Raw genomic sequence first — 23,993 nt, forward strand, 5'->3', positions numbered from 1 at the left:
GTCCCCACCCGGGCACTTCCCCACAGCCACAGCAGCCGCGCCGCCGGGTTCCGGGCTCTGACCCTAGTGCGCGATGAAGGGCGGCAGCAGACGGTAGATCGGCCACTGACTACCAGGGTCGAGAGCGATCGGCTCCTTCTCCGGCCCTGGAGATATTTACCCGGAGCCCGGCTTCACCCAGCATCGCCCGGACTCTGGCACCAAGGACCGGTGTAAAAATAAGGAAGAGACGGGGAGTTAAGAGGGTAGAATTAGCAGATGGGGAAGGAGGAGAGGAGAACGAGAGAGGAGGGAAATGGGAGCAGGGGGATAAGAATGAGAAGAGGAGAATTGGGGGGGGTGGGGAGAGATGAATGAAGAAGGGGATAAGGAATGAGGGGGTGAGGGAATGGGGAGGAACAGAGTATTGGGAAGGGAGGAGTGGGGATGGCTAAGGAGGAGAAAGGGCAAGGAGAATGGGAAGAGTATGGGGATGAAGAAAGAGTAAGTGAGGAGGATGTGGGGAAGGAGGAATGAAGGGTTGAGGAAATACAGGGTGAGGAAGAGAATGTAAGGAGGGGAGGAAGGGAAATTGGAATGGGGATGATTGGATGGCTAGGATAGAGAGGATGTAGAGAGAAGAGGTGGGAAGAGGCACGAGGACTGGGGGGGGGGGGGGGGGGGGGGGGGGGGGGGGGGGGGAGTGGCAAGTGGAGGTAGGATGTGGAGAGTGGGGACAAAGTTGGGGAAGAGGGCCAAGAGATGGTGAGGGTTAGTACAAGAGAGGAATAGATGAAGGTCAGGGAGGATTGTTGAGGGGAGGTGGATAAGTGAAGTAGAGGTGTGGGTTATTTTAGATAGTAACCTCTAGTTTGCTCTGGAACTGTGGGCTGGTGTAGCATGTAATATTGACACATCCAACAGCCCTTCACTCGATCTTCAATATCCTGCTCAATCATAGGACAGGGCACACAGCCTCCGACCTCCGAATGATTCTCATAGATATCTTCAGTCAATGAAAAATCAAAATAGAAACATAGAAAATAGGTGCAGGGGTAGGCCATTCAACACCACCATTCAATATGATCACGGCCGATCATCCAAAATCAGCACCCCCATTCCTGCATTCTCTCCATATCCCTCGATTCATTTGGCTTTAAGAGCCATATCTAACTCTCTTGAATACATCAAGAGAGAAATAAAAACAAGATGTTATAGGTAGCAAAATAAATAGCTTTGTGGATCAGAACAAAAAAGAGAAAAAAAAGCTGCTGTAGGAACTCAGTGGATTAGGTGAGATTTGTTTGGAGGGGAAGAGAAAATAAATGAACCAATGCATTTCAGGTTGGGATCCTTCAAGACTTTGTGATTTGTGTACAAGTAAACAAGAACCCTATGAACATCAACACTACCCAATCTTTCACCACTTTTGTATTATTAGCTCTAAAGTGGATAAACACCCATTTTCTACATTCCATTTGCCAGACAAGTAATTTCCCCTGACATTATGATCCATTTAATACAGCTGAGCATTATATTATGTTCTAATTATGGATATGGGGAGAAGGCAGGAACAGGCTACTGATTGGGAATGATCAGCCATGATCATAGTGAATGGTGGTGCTGGATTGAAGTGCCGAATGGCCTACTCCTCCTCCAATAAAGAGGACAAAGTTTCAGAATTCTGCAGTAAATCATTGATAAGTGTCCAAGTAGAATTGGAATTGCTTTTTTTTGTATGAGCAGCAGAAGACAATTCAGGCATTCAATCTGCTGAGTCAACAAAAATGTTGGAATTGATAAATGACTGCATTTTAAACAATTATGTAAGGTTATTCAATACTGTGAATACCAATTTCAGGTTACTCAATTGTATACTTTATATGCAAAGCATGAAAAAGTATACATAAAATTGATGGTTGTAAATGGAAGGTAAATTGGGCATATGAGCACATTTGTCAGAATTTAAATACATATATAGCTTGTGCAAGTGTCCAAAACATTAATCTACAGTTTACTTAGTGCCAATAAACACATAAAGTCTTTAAATATTCAAATTTTATTATGCAAATAATTCTGAAACACCAATTGTTCTGGTGTTTGATACTGGGCAAAGAATACCATTTTTATTTTGTGTGTTTTTGTACAGCAGTAAATAGGAATGTAGTGAGATTTTCCACAGTACTTTTAATGCAGTACAGTATGATCAGGTCACCATTTAAAACATGACCGACCAAATCATTTCAAAGTAGCATTGGTGCCGTTTTCAAGCCCATTAATTCAACAATTACTTCCAAACTGCTTCATATAAACTTTGTAGCACATGTTGATTTATCCAGTTGTGAGAATCCTTTCAACTACACCAAATTCAAAATACCAAAGTTTCATAATTAAGTCATCAGCACGTGCATTTCTGGTCCGATACAAAATTAGGAGGAGAAGGCGGAAATCTATTGCATTACAAAATGTGGTTAATGCAATCATTAAGGACAAAGGTGGATGACAACATCTTGGATCTGTAAAACATGTACTGTATTAAATAAATAATTTATAATCTTGCTATCCACGAGGCTTGGTTTTTGTGGATGGATTACAAATGCGTTCAAAACAAAATTTGTGAAATATGTTAATTACTAAAGATGTTTTGTTTAAAAAAAAATGTTCTTTGGAATCATCGTATCGCAGATTCTACCAACTAATTTGGCAAATCAGAGTTGAGTTCAGTTTCCTCTGTATTATTTATCCAGCGAATGTTGATATTGTTACTCTTGTCATGCCTGGGCCCTCATGAAACACTGCCTACAAAAGTAAACATTTCTGCATACAGGTAATAGTGTAAAGATGAAAATTCCATTATTCAAACATTGTTGCATATATCCTTCGGAATCTTCCGTAGCCCGAGAGCTACAGATGCTGAATAAAAATACAGCGTAGAAAGCATTATCGTCTTGCAGCCAGAAGGGGGGAAAAAAACAACAAATAAACCTCTTAATTCTTGAAACAAGCTGGAACTTGCATCTTGAAAATCAATTTTGTTTTGGACTTATGAAGATGAGGGATGTTCATTGCTGATGTCCATGTCAAGCATTCAGGCAAGATATGTTAAAAACAGTATAAATTTCTCTACACTGATCCAACAATGTCCCTCTTCCTTAACAAATGTACTTCATCCCAACTTCATAGTAACACGCTACTGTTGTCGTATACCATTTCATCATTTCCCTCATTGGCCAACCTGGGTCACCAATGCAGTGCTATAATTCAGCCACGTAGGTGCAATATATTCATGCACATAATCAACCTTGTTGAAGTTGTTCCACTGAAGTTGTGCCAAGTTAGGCTCCTTCAACTAATACGATCATCCACACCCATTGCATTTTGTAAGGTTCATGTCCCAGCTCGATAGCACGTGGTATTAATGATGATGGTAATGATGATGGTGATCAGAACAATTCTGAAAGTGAAAAATTCAGGAGATGTGCGAGATCAGCCTGGCACGGGTCTTTATTTCTTGACGGCACAAGGGACAGGTGTCCAGCTGCAAGGCACATTCCATGCAAAGGTCACTGTTGAAAACAATAACATGTTAAAAGTTTTTTAAATATCCAGCTGACTATTGTACAACCACACAATTAATCCAGTGTACATATTTTGGGTATTTGCACGACCCATCTCCCCATTTTACGTTTTAATTATTTCTCTGCAGTTTCATCAGAAGAAACCAAGGAATACATCTATGTGAATTTAGAGGCTTCCTTAGACTCAGAGTTTGACAGCTTTACAATCATCAAATCATGCTAATGATAAAAGGTCACATTAGACTAAATATTGTACAACTCCTACTGGTCAATGAAGCACATGATAATATTTGGTAATAATCATTGATAATATTTGGGAGAGATTGATAGATTCTTGGATATAATTATTTAGGGAAATTATTAATTTTGATAGATGATACTGATACAGTGAGGAAACAGGCCATTCGGCCCAACTTGCCCACACATCTCAGCTACAGTAGTCCCACCTGCCAGCATTTGGTCCATATCCCTCCAAACCTGTCTTATCCATGTACCTGTCTAACTGCTTCTTAAATGTTAACTGTTGGGATATTCCCTGCCTCAACTATCTTCTCTGGCAGCTTGTTCCATATATCTACTGCCCTTTGTGTGGAAAAGTTACCCCTCAGATTCCTATTAAATCTTTTCCCCTTCACCTTAAACCTATGTTCTCTGGTCCTCGATTCACCTACTCTGGGCAATAGACTCTGTGCATCTACCGATCTATTTCTCTCATGATCTTATACACCTCTACAAGATCATCACATCCTCTTGTGCTCCAACAAAGAGTCCCAGCCTACTCAACCTCTCCCTATAGCTTCACCGTAGATTTTCCAACTTTTTGACAACATCTTTCCTATAACACGGTGCCCAGAACTGAACACTATACTCTAAATGTGGCCTCACCAATGTCTTATACAACTGCAACATGACCTCCTAACTTCTATACTCAATACTCTGGCTAATGAAGGTCAATGTGCCAAAAGCCTTTTTGACCACCCAATGTACCTGCGACTCCACCTTCAGGGAGATATGCACCTTCACTCCGAGATCCCTCTGCTCTACAACACTACCCAGAGCCCAACCATTCACTGTGTCAGTCCTGCCCATGTTAGATGTCCCAAAATCCAACACCTCACATTTCTCTGCATTAAATTCCATCAACCATTCCTCAGCCCACTCGGCCAATTGATCAAGATCCTGCTACATTTTTTCACAACCATCTTCACTATCTGCAAAACCACCCACTTTCTGTAAACTGGCTCATCTTGCCGTGTATGTTCTCATCCAAATAATTGATACCGATGACAAACAGTAAAGCACCGTTCCCCGAGGCACGCCACTAGTCACAGGTGTGCCTGATGTTAATGCAGGAAAACTGTGCTGAGGTCAAAGATCATACCAAATGCTCAACCACTCAAGGCTACACATGGCTGAATGCCCTAGTCCTGCTATTTCTACGAGAAAGATAGGAAAGGGGAATAGCAGTAAACTGTTTGGAAAAGTCCACAAAGCTATATGAACTGTACTGAAACTACTGGAAGGCTGATAAATTAAATTAAATTCTTCAAGGTCAATGTGCTTCAAAATGTTGACAAGGTAGGAAATATGGAGAGAGGTGAAGATCACCCTGAACAGAACACTGCAGATTAGAGCATCAATTTGCTTTAACTAAAACAAGACTGTTACATACCTATGTCCACAAGGTTTTAGTTCTGTGTCAGCCATCTCATCACAGCAGAGGGTGCAGCAGTTTTCCCTTATGCTCACTTGTTTCAATAAAGCAAGTCTTCTGTGCCTTAAATACAACACAAATGTCAAATTTTGTAAACTATTATGCCATATCTGGCAATTCATTCACATTTCTAATTACCTCTCCCACACTCAGATTGGTTGTAGAAAAACAACTTTCGATTTAAAAAATATAGCATAATGCAATTGGTTTGCTTCTTACTGAATGTACTCACCTTGGAAGTATTATTTTCTCTTCTGGACTCAAACAGGCATATTCATTAAATGTGCTTAATTTGACATTTGGAGGATACTTAAATGGTTTTGCTCCAAAATTAAACTCACACTGTTGATAGGACATGAAACTAGCAGCAGCAAAAAAGCCCGATCTGCAATTAAATAAATGGAAAAAAACGAAACTATATTCAGGATTTGATCTTACTATAGAATGCTTTTTTCAAAATTATATGAAACCAGTGAAAAATGTACATAGCAAGCAATATTTAAACTTGGGTGTTGAAAGGACAATAGCTTAGTAAAACTGAAAAGAGGCGTAATATATTTATTAGTGCCCTGACACCCACAACACTGACCTCGAAATTCATAGTACTTTATTCACTTTTGTTAGCTTACAAATGCAATATCGACAGGCTGCAAATTTTTACTGGTGTTCGAGAAATAACTCCCCTTCTTTAAAAACTCATTTAAAGGATTGCGATTTGAGTATTACAATTAATACAAGCTTAGTACAAAATATTTGAATGGACCATTTTAATTGTCCCAATCAAGTAATTGTACACAGAATACCAAGTTATTTACAAAATGCCTCGTGGGCACAATGATTTTTAAAATATTCCCTAAACTATTGCAGCTTTCAAAAATAAAATGGAAATCAGTTATACGACACCGACAAAAAGGATTGTTCAAGATATAAAATGTAAGAATAAAAATTAAGAAAAGTGAAATATTTTCATCAAGGTATTAACCATGGAAGAACATTTTCAGCTTATTTTCAAGTTTTGCCCTTCATTGGCAAGTGGGTTTTATCAGTATCAATTCAAATCATTCTTTCTAATATCTACTACTTACGTGGCAGACGAAAAGACTTGCTTCTCTGGGGGTAGTTGGTTTCCATTAAGATAGAAAATCATCAACTTCTTATTTAAATCCAAGAGAAATCCTATTGTGTCCCCTGCATGGAAAAAGCAAATGCATTCTTAGGTGATAGCAACACAACAAAATACTGAACCAAAGACAAAAGGCTGGAGTAACTCGGCAGGTCAGACAGCATCTGTGGAGCGAATGGATAGACAATGCGTCAAGTTTTGTCCCTTCCTTCAATCTAATTGTTTAGATACTACAGTACACTATATCGTATTTACATAAACAAATATTACATTCGCACCAGTATCCACATCACATTTTTAATAAACCATTCAAATGTTAAATGACAAAATAATGTCTCATTTTATTTAAGGGAAGAAAGGTTGTGATGTTGAATTATAGCAACTATTCCATTATGAGATGCGTGTCAAATATCTGAAGACTGAGCCACATAATCAAATGAATTTTAGTTGTGGAAGACCACAAGCGAGGTCTCAAAAGACTAGTGAGAAGCTAATGTTGGCCCTTTAGTTAAGAAGGGAAGTAGAGAGAATCCAGGGAATTATAGGCCACTGAGCATCAAATCAATGGTAGGGAAGCTATTGGAGAGGAATCACTCCCAGTTGGAAGAGAATAGGTTAATTATGGACAGTCATCATGACTTCGTACACAGAAGATCATCTTACTAACTTGATCTAGTTTTTTGAGGAGCTGACAAAAGTGATCGATAAGGGTAGGGCAGTGGATGATGTCAACATGGATTTTCATGAAGTCCCCCATGGTAGGTGAATCCGAAGATTTGCATGGGATTAGGTGACTTGGTTGTATGGATTCCGAATTGGCCTGATAGAAGACGGACAATATTTATGCTGGAGGTCTGTGACCAGTGGAGCTCTGCAGGGATCTATGCTGGGACTTCTGCCATTTGTAATATATATAAATGACTTAAGATGCAAGCGTAGACTGGTTGGTTAGCAAGTTTGTAGATTACACCATCATTATTGAGGTCATGGACTACAGCGAGATACAGATCAGCTACAGAAATGGGCAAAGTAATAGCAGGCTGAGTTTAATCCGAGCAAGTGTGAGGTGTTGCACTTTGGGAGGGCAAATGTAGCGGTTAAATTTACAACTAATGGCACGATCCTAAACAGCATTGATGTGCAGAGATATTGGGGTACAAGCCCATAACTCCTTGAAAGTGGCAACACAATTAGACAGAGTGGTATAGAACAAACATTGTTAAATACAATCACATTTTCAAAAATATTTGCTTACTTTAAGTAAAAAAGCTGAATTTACATTAAATCCTTTTATTTCTATATTTCTCACACAGCATAGGCAAGCCATCTGGCCCAAAAGCTTCACTTCCCTATTTAGTTTAGTTTAGAGAAACAGCGCGGAAACAGGCCGTTCGGCCAACCAAGTCCATGCCGACAAGCGACCCCCGTACACTAGCACTATCCGACAAGCTAGGGGCAATTCACAATGTTACCAAGCTAATTAACCTACAAAGCTGAACATTTTTGGAGTGCAGGAGGAAACCGGAGATCCCGGAGAAAATCCATGCAGGTCAAAGGGAAAACGTACAAATTCCGTGCAGACAAGCACCCGTAGTCAGGATCAATCCAGTCTCTGGAGCTTTAAGGCAGCAACTCTACCCCTCTGCCATCGTGCTGTCCATACTTCAAAATTATCTTTCTGTTCCTTTCCTTATCATTCTTTTTTACCTTCTCCTTAAAATGTCACGTGCAAGAAATAGACAAAACAAATTGGGAGCTCCACATTTTTAACAATTCCTGTATGAAATTTCTTCTGAATATCCCAAGATTCGCTGTTTCTCTTTTCAAAAATGTGGCCTGACCTACTGAGCATTCCTGCATTTTCTATTTTTACGTGCAGTTTTCTTTCACCCTCGTAGTTTCATTGGCAACTCCATTCCAAAGCGATTCCCAGTCCTCATCTCCTCCGCAGCCCCCTGATACATTGAGGCACATTATACAAAAGCAGCTATACATAATAGCTCAGGATTGCAGAGAATGGACTGATGTTTTGGGTCTAGACCCCTCTCCACACTCACCATTCTGAAGGGTCACAATCCAAAACATTGTCTGCCCATTGCCTCCATAGTGTTGCCTGACCTAGTCAATTTTTCCGATATTTGCTCAAGATTGGTACATATACAGTTTCTTGTGTCTCCACATATGAATAACTTCACATTTTCAACTTTGCCAGCCATTAATGGGGGCACCAAAAGGGTCAATACTGGAAGTTTAAAATATTCAGCTTTGATAAAATAGAGTATAAAATTCACAATGATGCAAAAATGATGGGCAAAGGAGCTGTGAAAATCACATAAGATTATCTGCAAGTGAAGAGAAAAGTTAAACGAGTGCCAATCCCTTGACCAATCATGGGACACAACGATTGGGAAGGAAGACAGATGTGAAAAAGAGAACTTGATGGTTCATATGGCCTATTCCTGCTCGTCTTATGTTAAACTGGATAGTTCATTCATTACAAATTTGGAAAACATGGAGACTACTGAATCAACTGCCTTCATGTTTTCTTCTACCAAGGCAATGACAACAGCACCACTTAAATCGATCGAATTGTTTGAATATATTTCTCCTTCAATATTATTCAAAAATAACTAGTTCGTTAAGTTTATAGCATTTTCCTTCCCCTGCAAATAAACCTAATCATTTCCTGATTGTTACAGCTGTGTTAGCAGATTTCAACGAGCAAATGGTAATTATTGCTGAATTCATGACAAATAGTGTTGATCCACCAAGAATCTTTAAGATACCACCACCTTTCCCCCCCCCCCCCCCCCCCCCCCCGACCGTCAGTCACTTCCACTTGGTCAATACAATTTCATTTTTGGACACACTTGCACACAACTTTAGCTTAGTGAAATATTGCAAGACATTTTAGAAGTACTTCAACAAAATTTGTCACTAAATCACACTGTAAATCTCTGATAATCTGCTACTCGAGTATTCAGAAATCCACATGGTGCAGCATCTGGCTCACCATCCAAAATTGTGACGGTTCAACATTTGGCTTTGGTGAACGAAATGAGCAAGGCAAATAAGCTCACAAGACATAGGAGCAGAATTCAGCCATTCAGCCTATTGAGTCTGCTCCACCATTTGATCATGGCGGATCCATCTTTCCCTCTCAACCCCATTCTCCTGCCTTTATCCTGCAACCTTTAACACCCTTACTAATCAAGAAGCTACAGGAATATACATCTACCCAAAAGGTCACCTACTTGTTGGGGAGTTAGTCTCTTTAAACTCATCTGATTACATTGGCTGCTCTTCCTTGAAACTTAGCTGGCTCTGTTTCTGTGGTCTCCTCAAACTTGACATTCAACCCCAAGTTTATCATTTTACAGAGAGTGAATTTTACAGAGAGGCATTAGCGCACAAAAAAAAGTCTGGAAATATCTGTTAGTCTATCTGTTAGTCCAGCAAAGTTTTGAACCTGCAGGATTAAAAGGAGGTTTAAGGAAGGCACAGAAAATAAACCAGAGTTTCATTGAGACAATTTCCGTGGCAAAGCAGCAGATGGCTCAGATGCTAATCGGGGAGTGATTAAAAGGGGGGGGGGGGGGGGGGGAGTGAATAGATTTGGAGCACAATGATCTGAAGGCTGCAGAAATGGGGACAGTGAACCTAACAAGTCTGTGAAACATTAGAATTATGGCAGGAAGGTTGTGGAATAGGAGCCAAAATGTATCAGCAGGCATTAGATAACAGTCAACAAGAAAGACCTCAAATGCCATTTTACTTCCTTACCCAGTAATCAGCATAATGCAAAGATCAGGAACCATGTTCAAGACATGGTGTCTGGATAATTCAGTTAATTATTGGGCTGTCAAGAAACAAGCCAATTATATTTCACATTTATCACTAGCCATTGAGGCACATCAAATTCAATTGTTTGCTGCAATCAAGTTTAAAACTGAAATAAAGTTACGAGGGGCGAGTAAATGTCACCACTTGCCTTCTTTCCAACATGGGTGTATGTGTGGTTCACTTCTGGCATTGTACCAAATTAGCTGCCGGCAGCCATCATATGCACAAGAGTATTCATCATCTCCAATTCCATAACCCTCCTTTAAAAAAAGGAACATAAATCATAAACATTCCACAAAATAGTTTTAACGAATTGGCATTGATCTGATAATACAATCATTTCTCCACAGATGCTATCTCAGCTAAGTTAGCAAAACGATTACCCCAAATTAATGAACTGTTTCTTGGAACTAAAAATTTAAGAAACAATTTATGAAATGTAAAAATAATTCATTTTTAAACCAAGTTTTTGACAACTTACATGATTAAGAAATTTGCTATCCTTAGTTGCCCAACCAATCTGCATTACGCCAGAGGTAATTACAGTAACTTCATAGTACCATACGCCAGAGTCCACACAGAAAGTACACCGGACACTCTCAAATGAGGATGCATCACAGCGAGCCTGCAAGAACACAAACAGACTAAATCCTCAATGCTTGTAATAATGTGTTTTTTTTAAAGCCAGATAATTGACTGTTTGACTGAAATTCAATGTTTAAAAATTACATAACTTGTTTTCCCACCAAACAAGCTAATGTGGCTCTGAGATTATTTGAAATGTTGGATTGCAATGTTTAAAAAAAATCAAATTCACTTAACATTAATTTCACGGAAATAGTCCCGAGATACATACTCACCTCTAGTCCATCTGGTGATATTTTGAGGTATTCACTAACATCGTTGCTATTCAACATGGCATTAATGTGGCTGAGATTTACCTTCTCATAAGTGAATTGCCTTTTCGATTTCAAAACTAGATTTAAAAACAAAAGTTATGAGCTGAACACATGGCATTAAGAGCAATAGTACCTACAATCATGCTTTTAGATTAGCAGCAAGAGAGAACGCTCATCAATTTTGCACTGGGATTATTTTGTGTGCCAAAATTACACCATTAATTCTGCTAATACATAATTGGTCACAACTTATTTGTGCTTTGATATTGAAGTATTAAAAAGTACTTCCACATTAAAGGTTGCTCCAGGTGAAAGTAAAATGGGGGGGGGGGGGGGGGGGGGGGGGGAAAGAGAGGAAAATGTTATCCCCAAAAAACCCCTCTGATTTGCAGCATGTTTGCCAACCAATAGCTCAAAATTAAAAAAAAACGTTCCTAATCATGACTTTGCCAGGAATCGAGGGCCTGAGTTATAGGGAGAGGTTGAGCAGACTAAGACTCTACTCCTTGGAGCGGGCGATGCCTTGCCTGGGTCGCCGCGCTGGAACTCCAGTGAGCTGAGACCGCCGGGTAAAACATCACGGAGCTGCGGGTCTGTGGAGCGGCCAGCTGCGGCGCTGAACTTTACACCGGGAGCCTGGAATCTCACGACGAGATCATCAGTTGTGGAGCTCCAACCGGCGTGGCCTTGTTGGCTTCGGAAGCCGCAGCCTCCAGTGCGGAAGCGGCCGTTCCAGGGTTCCCAGGCCGCTGGGAGGACTCTCCCGACGCCGGAGCAACATCACCCGGCGAGAACGGTAGGAACATCGGGCCTCCGTAGAGGCAACTGTGGAGGCCTCAATAGGCCCGACTATGGGTGAACTGGGGTTGGGGACTGGACTTTGTGCCTTCCCTCATGGTGGGAGCCATTGTGGGGGGATGTTCTATGTGTTTAAGACTCTCATTGGTGTTATGTCTGTATTTTTTTTTGTGTGCTGCAAAATGGCAAAAAGCATTTCACTTCACTACACCTGGGTGTATGTGAATGTGACTAATAAAATACCTTTGATAGATAAATTTATTTATTAATGTTTGAAATATACTGTACATCAATCCCAGTGGCATATTAAGCACAAATGATAAACTTACATAAATTATCCAGACTCCACTGTGCACAGAAGCCAACTTGGCGTTTAAGGTAATCTCTGTGATTTACCCATGACTCCAACAATAGTAGTTGATCACTAATATACGATTCAGAGACGGTTAATTTATTTTCACCTATGATTAAAATTGCATTATTTTAGTACTCATTCCTGGTACATACTTACACAAATACCTACATTTGAGAATGTTTTCAGATGAATAAATATAATTTATTACAGGTGCAAAGAATTACAGTTTGCAACTTCAAAATAAATCCTATTACATCAGTTCAAATATTTATACTGGAACATTGATTGAAACCAGGATAAATTCACTATCAAAGCTTTGTCTTGCACTTTATGTCATCAATGATCAAGGGTCAAAAGTGGTATTAAATTTGTACTGAAATATTATACAGAAATTACCGTGAATAATTCTGGTCTACATTTTACTTACAGTGTTGCAATCTGGTACACAACATAAACAGCATCTGCTATGGCATAATGCAAGACTGACTGAACAAGTAGGAGTGATCAAATAATAAGATATCAAAATGTATAGCGGTTTTTGACGAGGTAGCCAATATATTTGTTAGGGGAGGGTGGGGGAAATTAGGTGCCCTAAGTAGTCACTAATATATCCAATTAGGATTTGAAGTGCAAATGCAGGACATGACGCTACATGGAAAAATTGAGGGTTGAAGGAAATCAGGGGGCGGAAATCCGGGGGGGGGGGGGGGGGGGGGGGGGGGGGGGGGGGTTGGGGAACCTCGTGCGATGATTGTGGAGGGAGGCGTCGGTCAGAGTTGGGAAGTAGGGGGGTGGGACTGAGGATAGAGCGCGTTGATTGCAGGAGGGGGATGTCCTGGTGGAGCAAAGGTCAGAGCGGAGCTTGAATCGGCCCGTTCGCGGAGCTTTTCATCGCCCAGCCCGGCGAAGCTTAAAATGGACCCCGGGATCTTCCTCCGCCCCACAGTCAAATTGCTGTGTCGAGGCGATTGAGGCTCCAGATGTTGAATCCCCCGCTGGGCGATTAAAGGCCCCGCAAACGGGCCAATCCATAAGGCCGGGGTGGTGGGTGGGGGGGGTGTGGGTGTGTGTGTGTGTGTGTGTGTGTGTGTGTGTGTGTGTGTGCCAATAATTGTCCCGTCCCCCCTCCCCCCCCACCCCCACCCATGTTCTGACAACGATTTCTGTGCCTGAAGGAAATAGTTGATCAAAACTTTCATTAGATTTCTTTCTTTAATTAATTATTTGAACTTTTCTAGGATGAATTCAGCCACAATACATTATAAATTTCTATTGATATATCTACAGTATAATAATTTTTAAAGAAATATTTGGAACTTCAGTGTAAATCCTTGTCTTTTGGATGGATGCAAAATAACGCTACTTATTTTTCTGGTACTCTCATTGGTTGTATCACTGAGTGATTGGAGACCATGCTGCCATACACAATATTCTCACTTCTCAACCATGCTGTTGGGTTGCATCAGTTAGTGCAAGAGAATTACACAATGAATCATCCATGCGCCCCAGAAATCAGTGAACCAATAATATAAATATAGGAAAAATATTTTTACTGAACATTTTACTGAACAACTCTATCATGGATTCATACATTATCAAAAACTTACTTGTTTGTGCAAACTTTTCCAAGGCAATAAGAGAGAAAAGCATGACCATGGGGTGAGACTGTACACTCTGCAATATTAAGAGTCACACAATAAATACAATGCCACAGATGTAATAGTTGTATAGTTTTTGAGTCTTGAATTAGATAATGTAAATAATAATTTTGGATTATTTCCTGGTTGTACAAGCAGACACGATTTTAATGCTTCATTTGTGAATGGGTGAACACAAACGATAGTTCCACAATTGCTTGTGTACACTGCTTAACATTTAGCAGTAATTTATTGGTAGGGAATCATTTGAAGGCATTTCAAATATATAAAAGGCACCTTAAGGCAAATTAGTCAAATGATTAAGTGTGATACTAATCAGCTTAATTACTTGCATTCATACTGTAAAATAGTTTGGAACTCTTACCCTCAAGAACACATCCTCAAATACCATTGTCAACTCATCCACAAGGGAAAAAACCCTGTGACAGATTATCGAGTGGCCAAGCAGCTCCTCAGGGAGCCGGGAATCATGAGGAAAAGTAGGCAAAATAACATTGGAAGGCAAAATATCATTAGATTGGCCTAAGATACAAATCCACAAAATTAGCTGGGCCTTGCATTTAGTATCATTACCCAAGGGATCAGATAATGGCAAGAATAGGTGCTAGTGACCACAATTCAGGTCCATTCATTAATGAGTGAATACTTAACACAAGTATTGATCCAGAGAAAGAAAAACAAAGAGAATCGGGGAGATCTGCTTTTGATCACTTTGTTCAATGTGGTAAATGTTTGATTGAATGGCAAATTAAAAAATGGCAAAACACTCTAGGAATTTGGAATCCACACCCATTTCTGCATTAAAATATAACCCTTTTTTCTCTTACTTCCATCATGTATGCCAAAGGCCAAGTGAAAGTAAGAATGTGTATTTAAAATTAACAATTTTCCAATTGATATGCAAAGCACAACAGGGCAAGTTTTTTGGCACTCAAGATTTGATGTTCCTTAGCAATATCCCTGTCATTCTTGCACAAGTAGGTTTACAAAATACTTTCCTTTCAACTATTTGAGTCACTGCTTTTCAAAAAGACATCACAAGAGAACACAAACACAAACTTGTTACAAAGAACAATTAGAATTAGTCATTTATCTAGAGGCAACCTCTATATTATGGATAACAAAAAACCGGACTAACAGAAACCACAACTCTCTTCTAAAGAAAAATCCACATGCAGAGTAAGAATAGCTCTTACAGAACTTAAATTGAAAAAAATAAATAAAAATGAACAGCTAAATATATTCTCAAATCAAATAAGCAGCTCCCGAGTGATATTGGGTGGGGAGGAATTTCACGGGCACCTAGAAGATAAAACTGAATAGATTATTGTGACAAAGTAAGAGGACAGCTAATGTGAAACATCAGAATAGACTGCCTGCAGTGTATTTAAGAGCAGACAATGAGTATATAAAGCAAATGAGCGGAAATGGGGACATAATTAAACAGTTAAACCTTTAAATGTGTCCATTTTAATGTCTCAAAATGAAACCGAGTTGCACCTGTAATTTCCCAATGCTCCAGCTCGACTGGAGTCAGTGTCCTGATGAACACAGATCACATTATCTGCCCATATCTTTCTGTCAATCTTCACCACCCAAGAATCAAGTTATTTTGCTGAATGCATTCAATCATATGGCAGACATAACCAACAAAGTAATCTTTCGGTTACACCCATTAACTATGATGCATCTGAGATATGAGTCTTGATTACTTCCTCCATTTTCGTAACACCACCTCATTAATACTGTTCATAGTTCACCACCATACAGAAAGTAATAGCAACAGATCTTTACCCATGCACCTCTTATTACAAAGTATTTTATAACACCTTTTATGGCTGTAGAAACCATGGAATACTCATCCCACTTGCCTTCTATCAAGCCAAACTCCATGGCGTCACTTTTACTGCAGTCAATTCTTCAATTTCAAAAGTGTTTTCAAACCATCTGTATGGTTGCTACAGTAACATGCTGGGCATGTGAAAAACTCACATATTCTGCACAGAATGAAAGATTTCCACAGTAACACCAAGCACAATGACGTACTTGCTGCAGTTTTGTGTTGCTGAGTGGGCAGAATTCAATCATTGGATTTAAAAACACTGGATCCAATGTCAAATTTAATACCCACTTCAGTGGATTAAGACACAAGATTGTTTTGCTTCCAAGTATCTAAACAACTTTAAATGTGAGATAAATATTTGGCTCATAGACAAAATGCCATGTTTAAGCTACAGAAATGCGTGTAGAAATAACCTCTGTTAAAGTGGAGAAATGTTTAAATGTTTAAATCTCCAAAATTAAATTTTTAGAGATTTAAAAATCTCAGACTTGAGAAGGTAGCCTGTTCACTATTTTCATTAATTCATAAACTCTACATCTGGTATCATCCTTGTAAAGTTTATCTATAATATCTTTAGTGTCTCTACATCCTTTTCCAATATGGAAATCGAGCACAACATCAAAGTTCTTAGGCTTAATTATCAGTTTTTCATTTCTGTAGGCTGATCTAGTCCTGCCTCATTTTATGACATCTGCCATCTTTTGTAAATCATCTCCAGCTGGAAGTAATACCTTCATTTAGCAAAACAAAATCTCCCGTAAACAAAGTTGATGCCAAGCCGCATAGAGAAGCTGGACAAAGGCTTGGTCAAAACAGAAGATTTTGGCTGAGATAATAGATTTCTGAATGAACGGTTATTGCAACCTAGCAGTGAAGTTTATCCCAACAAAAGGATCCGCCACAACCTTATTGAATGGCTTTGCAAGCTCCAATGTTGTATGTTCCTGTTTTAATGGGATTCTCAAAATAAGAGAGATGGGGACAAGTCTAGACGCCTAAGACCGTGGCAGCTGAAACTACAGCCACAAATGGTGGATGGTCAAATTGTGGTGCAATCATGGTCAGAATTACAGAAGCCCAGACATCTGAAATTATTTGGCCTGGTGAAAATTACAGAATGGATGTCAGAGTTTTAAGAAATAAGTTTCAACATTGAAACTTGGTTTTAACAGGAGCCAGTGCAGGTCTACAAATGCAGGCGACAATGAATGAATAGAACTTTGCAAGTTAGCAGTATTAAGTACCGGTAACTTCAAGTGAAAGGCATAGACGAAGGATTTCATGCAGCAAGTGAATTATGGAAGGGGTAACTTAAAGGTAGAAATAAGACATAGCAATAGCACTGATGTGTGCTCTAAGGTGCCAGGCTCCTTGTGGCAATTAAGTTTTAACCAAGATTGAACAAACTGTCTGGTTTGCTAGAGAGCGAGGTAGGGGTGATGTCACATAAGCAGAGTCTGTGACTGGTACTGATGATGATAACTTGATTCCGTCAAATACATAGTTGGAGAAAATTTCAGCTTAACCAGACAATATACAGAAACCAAGAACTAATGATATAAAAGTTAGATATCATCAGCATTGTTGAAAATTGAGTGATTGGATGAGTTCATGAGATAATAAAATAGATGGCCATGGGTAAATTCTTTGGAGATAAAGGAGGCAATGACAGATGCAGAGAAGAGGTTTGTGCTTATGATTTGCAGCATAACTTACACCAGTTAAGATCAGTTAATTGATGCTATAGGTTTTAAATTGCCCAAGAAACTAATGATCATATTGAGGATGCTGGTGAATTTACTTGAACTTGAATCATTTACTTTTCATTCTACAATAGTCATGCATTATCCCAACTTGGGTAAACATCATTGTCGTATGAATCTCCCAAAATTGTATACTTGGCTTAATAAGGATTCTAACAGATCAGTGGCATAACACCAAACAGACATTAATAATTGATCTGGCTTGATCTACAACCCTCCAAGAACGTTGGCCTCATTTCATTTACCCAAACATTGGCATATGCGCCCTGAGAGCTGGAATACCACTTTAAAACCTTTCAAATCAAATCTTTGGTTATCTGTCTTAACATCTTCTCCATTAGTTCAGTCAGGAACTGTAACATTTTGACCAAAATTGCAGCTTATTGACATCATCTGTGCAATTTTGAATAAAATACAATATACAAATCAGACAAAAACACCAAGATTGGTACCAATTATAAGATGTATGAAATTGCAATTTTTCCATTCTGAGTTTTGGCAATAGATTAGCTATGAGATTGTTTGGTTCTTAAAAAGCTAATACATCATTTACACTCACCAAACTTTCCAGTAAATATTCTAAGGTGCCTGGGCTGAGAAGACCAATGCTGGCAGGACCTATAAATATTGGAAGTTTAATTAAAGAAGCAGTTTCATCACAAAAATCTAAGAGATTATCATTGGGTATTAGCCATAATTGTGATTAAAAATGAAAAATAATTCATTCTTTGTATTTTTTTTTTAAATGGCACACGTTCACAAATCTACTAATTAAATTAAAGCACCGCATGAGAATCAAACTATTTTAGGTAGCATTAAACTATTTCTTTACCTAGCCATAATTCTGATTAATAAGGTAACCAATAAACCCAGAAATTATGTTTTCAACTCTTCAAAAAGCTTTTACAATACCCATTGCAGCCCCTCATGGGTCAATTCAAGAGAAACTCCAAAATACTTAATAGTACATACACATAAAAGAGAAGTTTTCAATTTGGAAAGGGCTTATGCAGTATTTTTTCCACATGAGCAATGGTGAAAACAGAAAATACACCTTTGAGAAAACAAATCAGATGTTTTTCTTCCACAACGCTCCCGAAGCACAATACATTGCATCACAGATGTTGAAAGACATTTATTGCCCCATCTGTGCCTTAACAAGAATGCAAACTGCAACGGTTAACCAGTTTTCACTGGGCAAGAACCATTGTAGCTTTCCAGGCTATTTCACAGATCATTTAATGAATTAATCATATTGATATTGTAACTATGATAGTTGGGGATGGGAGGGTGGTGACCAAGTAATTATATTACAATGGGTTTCAAAACTGGCTTACCCATAGAAGACAGAGGGTAGTGGTGGAAGGGTACTATTTTGGCCATGGATCTGTGATTTGTGGTGTTCTGCAGGGATCAATATTGGGATATCGGTTTTGATATATAGATATTAATGAAAATGTAGATGGGTTGATAACTCATTAGACACACAGATAGGGATGACAGTCAAATTCCTTTTCGCGGAGAGAAAATGTCAAATGCCACAAGACAAAGTTTTGAGGTGAGAGACAGTAGGTTTAAAAAGATGTGCAGGGCATGTTTATTTTTTTCTTACAGAGTGGTAGGTGCCTGAAACATTCTGCCGAAGGTGGTGGTTAAAGCAGATACAATGGTGGTGTGAAAGAGGATTTTTATATAGGTGCATGAATATTAGGGAATAGAGGGATATTGGTCATGTGAAGCAGAAGGGTCAGCTTAATTTGGCATCATGATAAGCACAGACTTTGTGGTCTGAAGGTCCTGTGCTATACTGTCGTATGTTCTAAATATGCCACTAAGCAATGACCCTATCTGAAAACATAAGCAGTTGAATTTTTTTTATAACCAGCTTTTTAAAACTTAGAATTTTATTTAAACAGAACTCAAACAAAGAAGCCATGGTGAAGACTGAAGGTAGACAAAAATGCTGGAGAAACTCAGCGGGTGAGGCAGCACCTATGGAGCAAAGGAATAGGTGACGCTTCGGGTCAAGACCCTTCTTCAGACTAATGTGGGGGGGGGGGGGGGGGGGGGTGGGGGGGGGGGGGGGGGGGGGTGGGAGGGAGGGGAGAAGAAGAAAAGAGGTGCAGACAGTAGGCTGGGAAGGGGAGGGGAAGGAGGGAGAAAGCAAGGACGGCCTGAAATTGGAGAAGTCAATGTTCATACTGCTGGGGTGTAAACTACCCAAGCAAAATATGAGGTGCCCCATTTGCGGTGGGACTCACTCTGGCCAAGGAGGCCAAGGACAGAAAGGTCGGATTCGGAGGGGGAGGGGGAGTTGAAGTGCTGAGCCACCGGGAGATCAGGTTGGTCAATGCGAATTGAGTGGAGGTGTTGGGCGAAGTGATCGCGAAACATGTGCTTGGTCTCAGCGATGCAGAGCAGTTGACACCTAGAACAGCGGATGCAATAGATGAGTTTGGAGGAGGTGCCTCACCCGGAAAGACTGCTTGGGTCCTTGGATGGAGTCGAGGGGGGAGGTAAAGCGACAAGTGTGGCATTTCCTGTGGTTGCAAGGGAAAGTGCCAAGGGAGGGCGTGGTTTGGGTGGGAAGGGACAAATTAGCCAAGAAGTTACAGAGGGAACGGTCTCTGCGGAAAGCCAACAGTTCACCAACACAACCATTTTGGAACATATTAACATATGCAATATGAGTACATCCCTGTGGCGGAGTGTCCCTACAAATATTGTGTACATAATATCAAACATCATCAGTATGTGACATTATATACTATTGTGCAGTAAAAAGCATTAGGCCAGATAATGATGACAACTGGTAATCATTACTTTAAATGGTGCAAGTACAGGATAACATTAGTATCCATTCTACAGTAATAACCAACAAACAATTTGCTCTACATCTACTCTCACTCTTACCCTCTTCATAAAGGCAAATAATGAATAAAGATATGATTTCAATAAAGTTCAATTTAGTACTCTGATCATGGCTAATCCATAAAATGAAAGCTTAAGGCTATCCCAACGCACAGTGAATTGCTGATATCTGGCATTTGGTTCCTTTACAATTTACTCTTTCCTTCCACCGTTGGATGGCACTAATCTCCACACATTCTGGATTTCACAGTGATAGGGTCAGCACACTCTACTATTGTGTCAATGGAAGAGAGCAGAGTAACAATCCAAGTTGTGGACTTCGTGCATCCCTGCTGAGCACCATCCACACTCTCCACCACATGCAAAAACGATTAAAAATGGCATCCATACCTGCAAGCTTTTCAGCCAGACATCCCAGTACGGCAGTGGTGTTGCGATGTTTAGCTGGATTGCAAGCATCCTGTTTTGCTAAAGATGCACTTAAATTCAACATTTCTGATAGTTTTTGTAATGCATCCTAGTAAAAAGATATGTATATATTGTGATATTGTTCAATTTTGGATCATTTAAATAAATCAACAAAATAATTTCCATGGAATGCTTTGCTATTGTGACTATAATCATTAAAAAAAATCTCAGTCTCCTCAAACAAGTCATTGCCAATTTGCGCCTGATAAATTTATAGGAAGGAATGTGGGGGTGGTCGCGATTATGGAGGCAAGGAATTGCAGATGTTTGGAAGCCGAAGCAAAAAACACCAGATACTGGAGGAACTCAATAGGTCAGGCAGCATCTGTGGTGTGATCAGAGAGAGATAAATGATCTCTTGAAACATCAACTGTCTGTCGATTGAAGCCCAGATCAACGGTTGACCTGAAAATGCTGACTGCTCATTTTCCTCCACAGATGCTTCCTGACCTACTGAGTACACAACTTGTTTTCTCTGTTGCATCTTATTTATTCATGTTAGTCCAGTTTGCATGTTATTTGATACATTTTTTCCACCATGCTGTTTACTTTTAAAATTGTCAACTTTCAGGAATACACATTGCAAACAGTAGTTACATACCAACTGAGGTGGAAAGAGAATGATTATCCCAATCACCTAGAGTACTACTGTACACATGAAAATTTGGTAACAGGCAATTCATGTCACATTATAGACAGGCATTATTTACAGGTAATATTAATATCAGCGCCAATATTTGAAAAAAGATCCAAAGAGGTTTGCTGGCCACAGCAGTGTGGCCTCGCACTGGCGATTTCTTCAGGGCAGCCAGCATGATGCCGCCTGCCAGCAACAAGATGGCCTTGATCATAATGGGGCTCCTCTCCATTTGCAACACTGTGACTCCCGCTGATGCTGCTGCCTCTTCCTGTCGGCTGTCGCTTTGTCCACTCTGCCACTTCCCCCCTCCACCTGCCCCTCTTCCATCCCCGGAGTTGCCAACATCTTCTACCTTGTAGTTCTCAGCCATGGCGAGCCTGCCAGAAGTCGATCTCCCCCGCCTCTCTCCTTCTTGCTTGCCCGCCCAGTGTCATACTAACAGTGGACAAGCAGCGAGTCTGGACATCGCTTTTATATCTATGAAGTGACGGGAAGCTCTCACCATCCTCCTGTTGCTAAACTTGTGTTTCTCATTTTATTAAACCCTCGGATCATGGCAAAACCTGCCCGCCCCACTTCTCTAAACATGCTGGGTCCTGACTTAACGGCTGCAAACGGCAGTAGCACACCGCTTGGAAATTCTGCAGTGGGCTTAAAAAACTGTTTACATATGTGCGAATTTACACGTCGGGAAGTGGCTGCACATAGTTTCCTTTAGAAACTGGATTCAAAGTTTATTAACTTTGATTTGGTTAATTACGATTTCATGAAATGTCATTGTATACACCAAATTACTTTCAAATCAAATCTTCCACACAGAACATGGTAGAGGATATTCAAATTGGTCGGGAACTACTTACTTTGGTTGGCAGTGGACACTCATCAAGCAGCAATGTAATGACAGCTGGCCCTAATGGATCTTCTAGAGGGATAACTCTGATTAGCGACTGCACCACTTCCAGCCAGCCTTCATCTGTCAGTAAAACAAAACCCAACTCAGTCCATGTAAATGAAATGATTGCATGTTTTAACAAAGTCTATTTTCAACTTTTTTTCTTAATTACTCAATGGGCGATGGGAGACTTTGTTCAATTACATATCCCAAAAACAGACATTTAAGGTTTTTTTACAATTTAAATGGTTAGAAACACAGAAAATGTTTATTACAAAAATCTCAACATTGCTCAAGTTACAGCATTAACTCAAATTACAGCATTAACTCAAATTAAAGCCGCTTTAACCATCTAAGTAACTAATTACAATATCATCTACCTCAAATCTACACCATTTATTGAACGATAGCAACATAAGGATAACATTTAATGCCAAACAAATGAAGTGATGTGGTAAAGCGTTTAAGGATAGTGCTCAGAAGAAAATTTCAACTTGCACTCCAAACCCCAGAACACATTACAGTTCATCAGTTGTAACACACATCTGTAAAATACCAAGACAAAAATTGCACTTATAGTTTGCTATAACTTGACAGTTGTGTTCACAAGAAACCTTGTGTGATAGAAAAATCGCATTAGAAAAACAGTTGTGCATGGGGGCCCTTGGTTTTCAGAGTTACCATGGCTGAGAATCCAGCCTCACAGTGGACCAATTGGGACAGGGCCCTCTTCGAAAGGACAGGACTGTCCTTCACTTTCTGCCAAAACATGGCGAGCTCTTGTTCCATGAAGTCACTCTTGAGCTGCGCATCTTCACGAATTCGATAAAATTCAACCTTCGCAGCCACGTCAGTATTGCTGATGGCAACATCTTCAACGGAAAAGGGTCGGATGATCCACTCATAATGAGAGCGGTCGTCCAGTCCGGGGAAGTAATGTTCGATGGCTTCACTAATTGCCAGAAGGTGGGTTGAGATCGCCTCGTGGAAGTGGCATTCAGCATCTGGCATAGCATCCAGGAGAGTCATCATCTCAGGGGAGATAGTCGTGTCATCGTCCTGGACTCTTCTCTAGTAAAGGTGAATCTTCCTCCTGAACTTTGTTACGAGCAGTGTGTAGCATTGGGAGGTTTCCTTGAAGTGACAGGGTCAAGAAGTTCACCTCAGTGAGGAAGTCAGCTAAGTAAACACCTTCATCACGAACAGTTCATCCTGCATCTTTTCATGAAGCTGATTCTCCTCTCGGTACACCCTTTCTCCAAGAACAGCACTATTTCTTCTCGAAGTTGAACCACATGATTGAGAACTTTACCACGCGAAAGCCAGCGCACGTCTGTGTGGAATATCAGAACAGTGAAATCGGCGCCCATTTCTTCACACATCACTTTGAAGATTCTTGAGTTTGGTGCGCTTCCTCGGATGTGGTTCACAAACTTCACCACATCTGGAAACACTGCTCGAAGACCAGGAGGGAGAGTCTTCATTGCTAAAGTATGGCAATGTATCATGCAGTGGGTGAAGGAGACATGGGGAGCGACATCCTTCACGAAGGCTTTGAAGCTGGATCTG

General features: G+C 40.1%; 1 protein-coding gene across 1 annotated transcript in view; it reads right to left on the reverse strand.

The window, feature by feature from the left end:
• Positions 1 to 2,019: 2,019 nt before the first annotated feature.
• The window catches only part of rspry1 (ring finger and SPRY domain containing 1), a 34,583-nt gene continuing 12,609 nt past the window's right edge, over positions 2,020 to 23,993 (reverse strand). The window contains exons 3-14 of the mRNA XM_055648547.1: positions 22,393 to 22,505; positions 20,815 to 20,941; positions 18,113 to 18,171; positions 13,897 to 13,963; positions 12,264 to 12,395; positions 11,098 to 11,213; positions 10,719 to 10,862; positions 10,386 to 10,497; positions 6,357 to 6,459; positions 5,504 to 5,656; positions 5,230 to 5,334; positions 2,020 to 3,545 (exon numbers count right to left, since the gene is read on the reverse strand). Of these exons, the coding sequence (XP_055504522.1) occupies positions 3,449 to 3,545; positions 5,230 to 5,334; positions 5,504 to 5,656; positions 6,357 to 6,459; positions 10,386 to 10,497; positions 10,719 to 10,862; positions 11,098 to 11,213; positions 12,264 to 12,395; positions 13,897 to 13,963; positions 18,113 to 18,171; positions 20,815 to 20,941; positions 22,393 to 22,505 (1,328 nt within the window). The 3' untranslated portion in view covers positions 2,020 to 3,448. The remainder of the gene's footprint in view (positions 3,546 to 5,229; positions 5,335 to 5,503; positions 5,657 to 6,356; positions 6,460 to 10,385; positions 10,498 to 10,718; positions 10,863 to 11,097; positions 11,214 to 12,263; positions 12,396 to 13,896; positions 13,964 to 18,112; positions 18,172 to 20,814; positions 20,942 to 22,392; positions 22,506 to 23,993) is intronic.

Source organism: Leucoraja erinacea, chromosome 17 (genome assembly GCF_028641065.1).
Source record: "Leucoraja erinacea ecotype New England chromosome 17, Leri_hhj_1, whole genome shotgun sequence".
Taxonomy (NCBI): Eukaryota; Metazoa; Chordata; class Chondrichthyes; order Rajiformes; family Rajidae; genus Leucoraja; species Leucoraja erinaceus.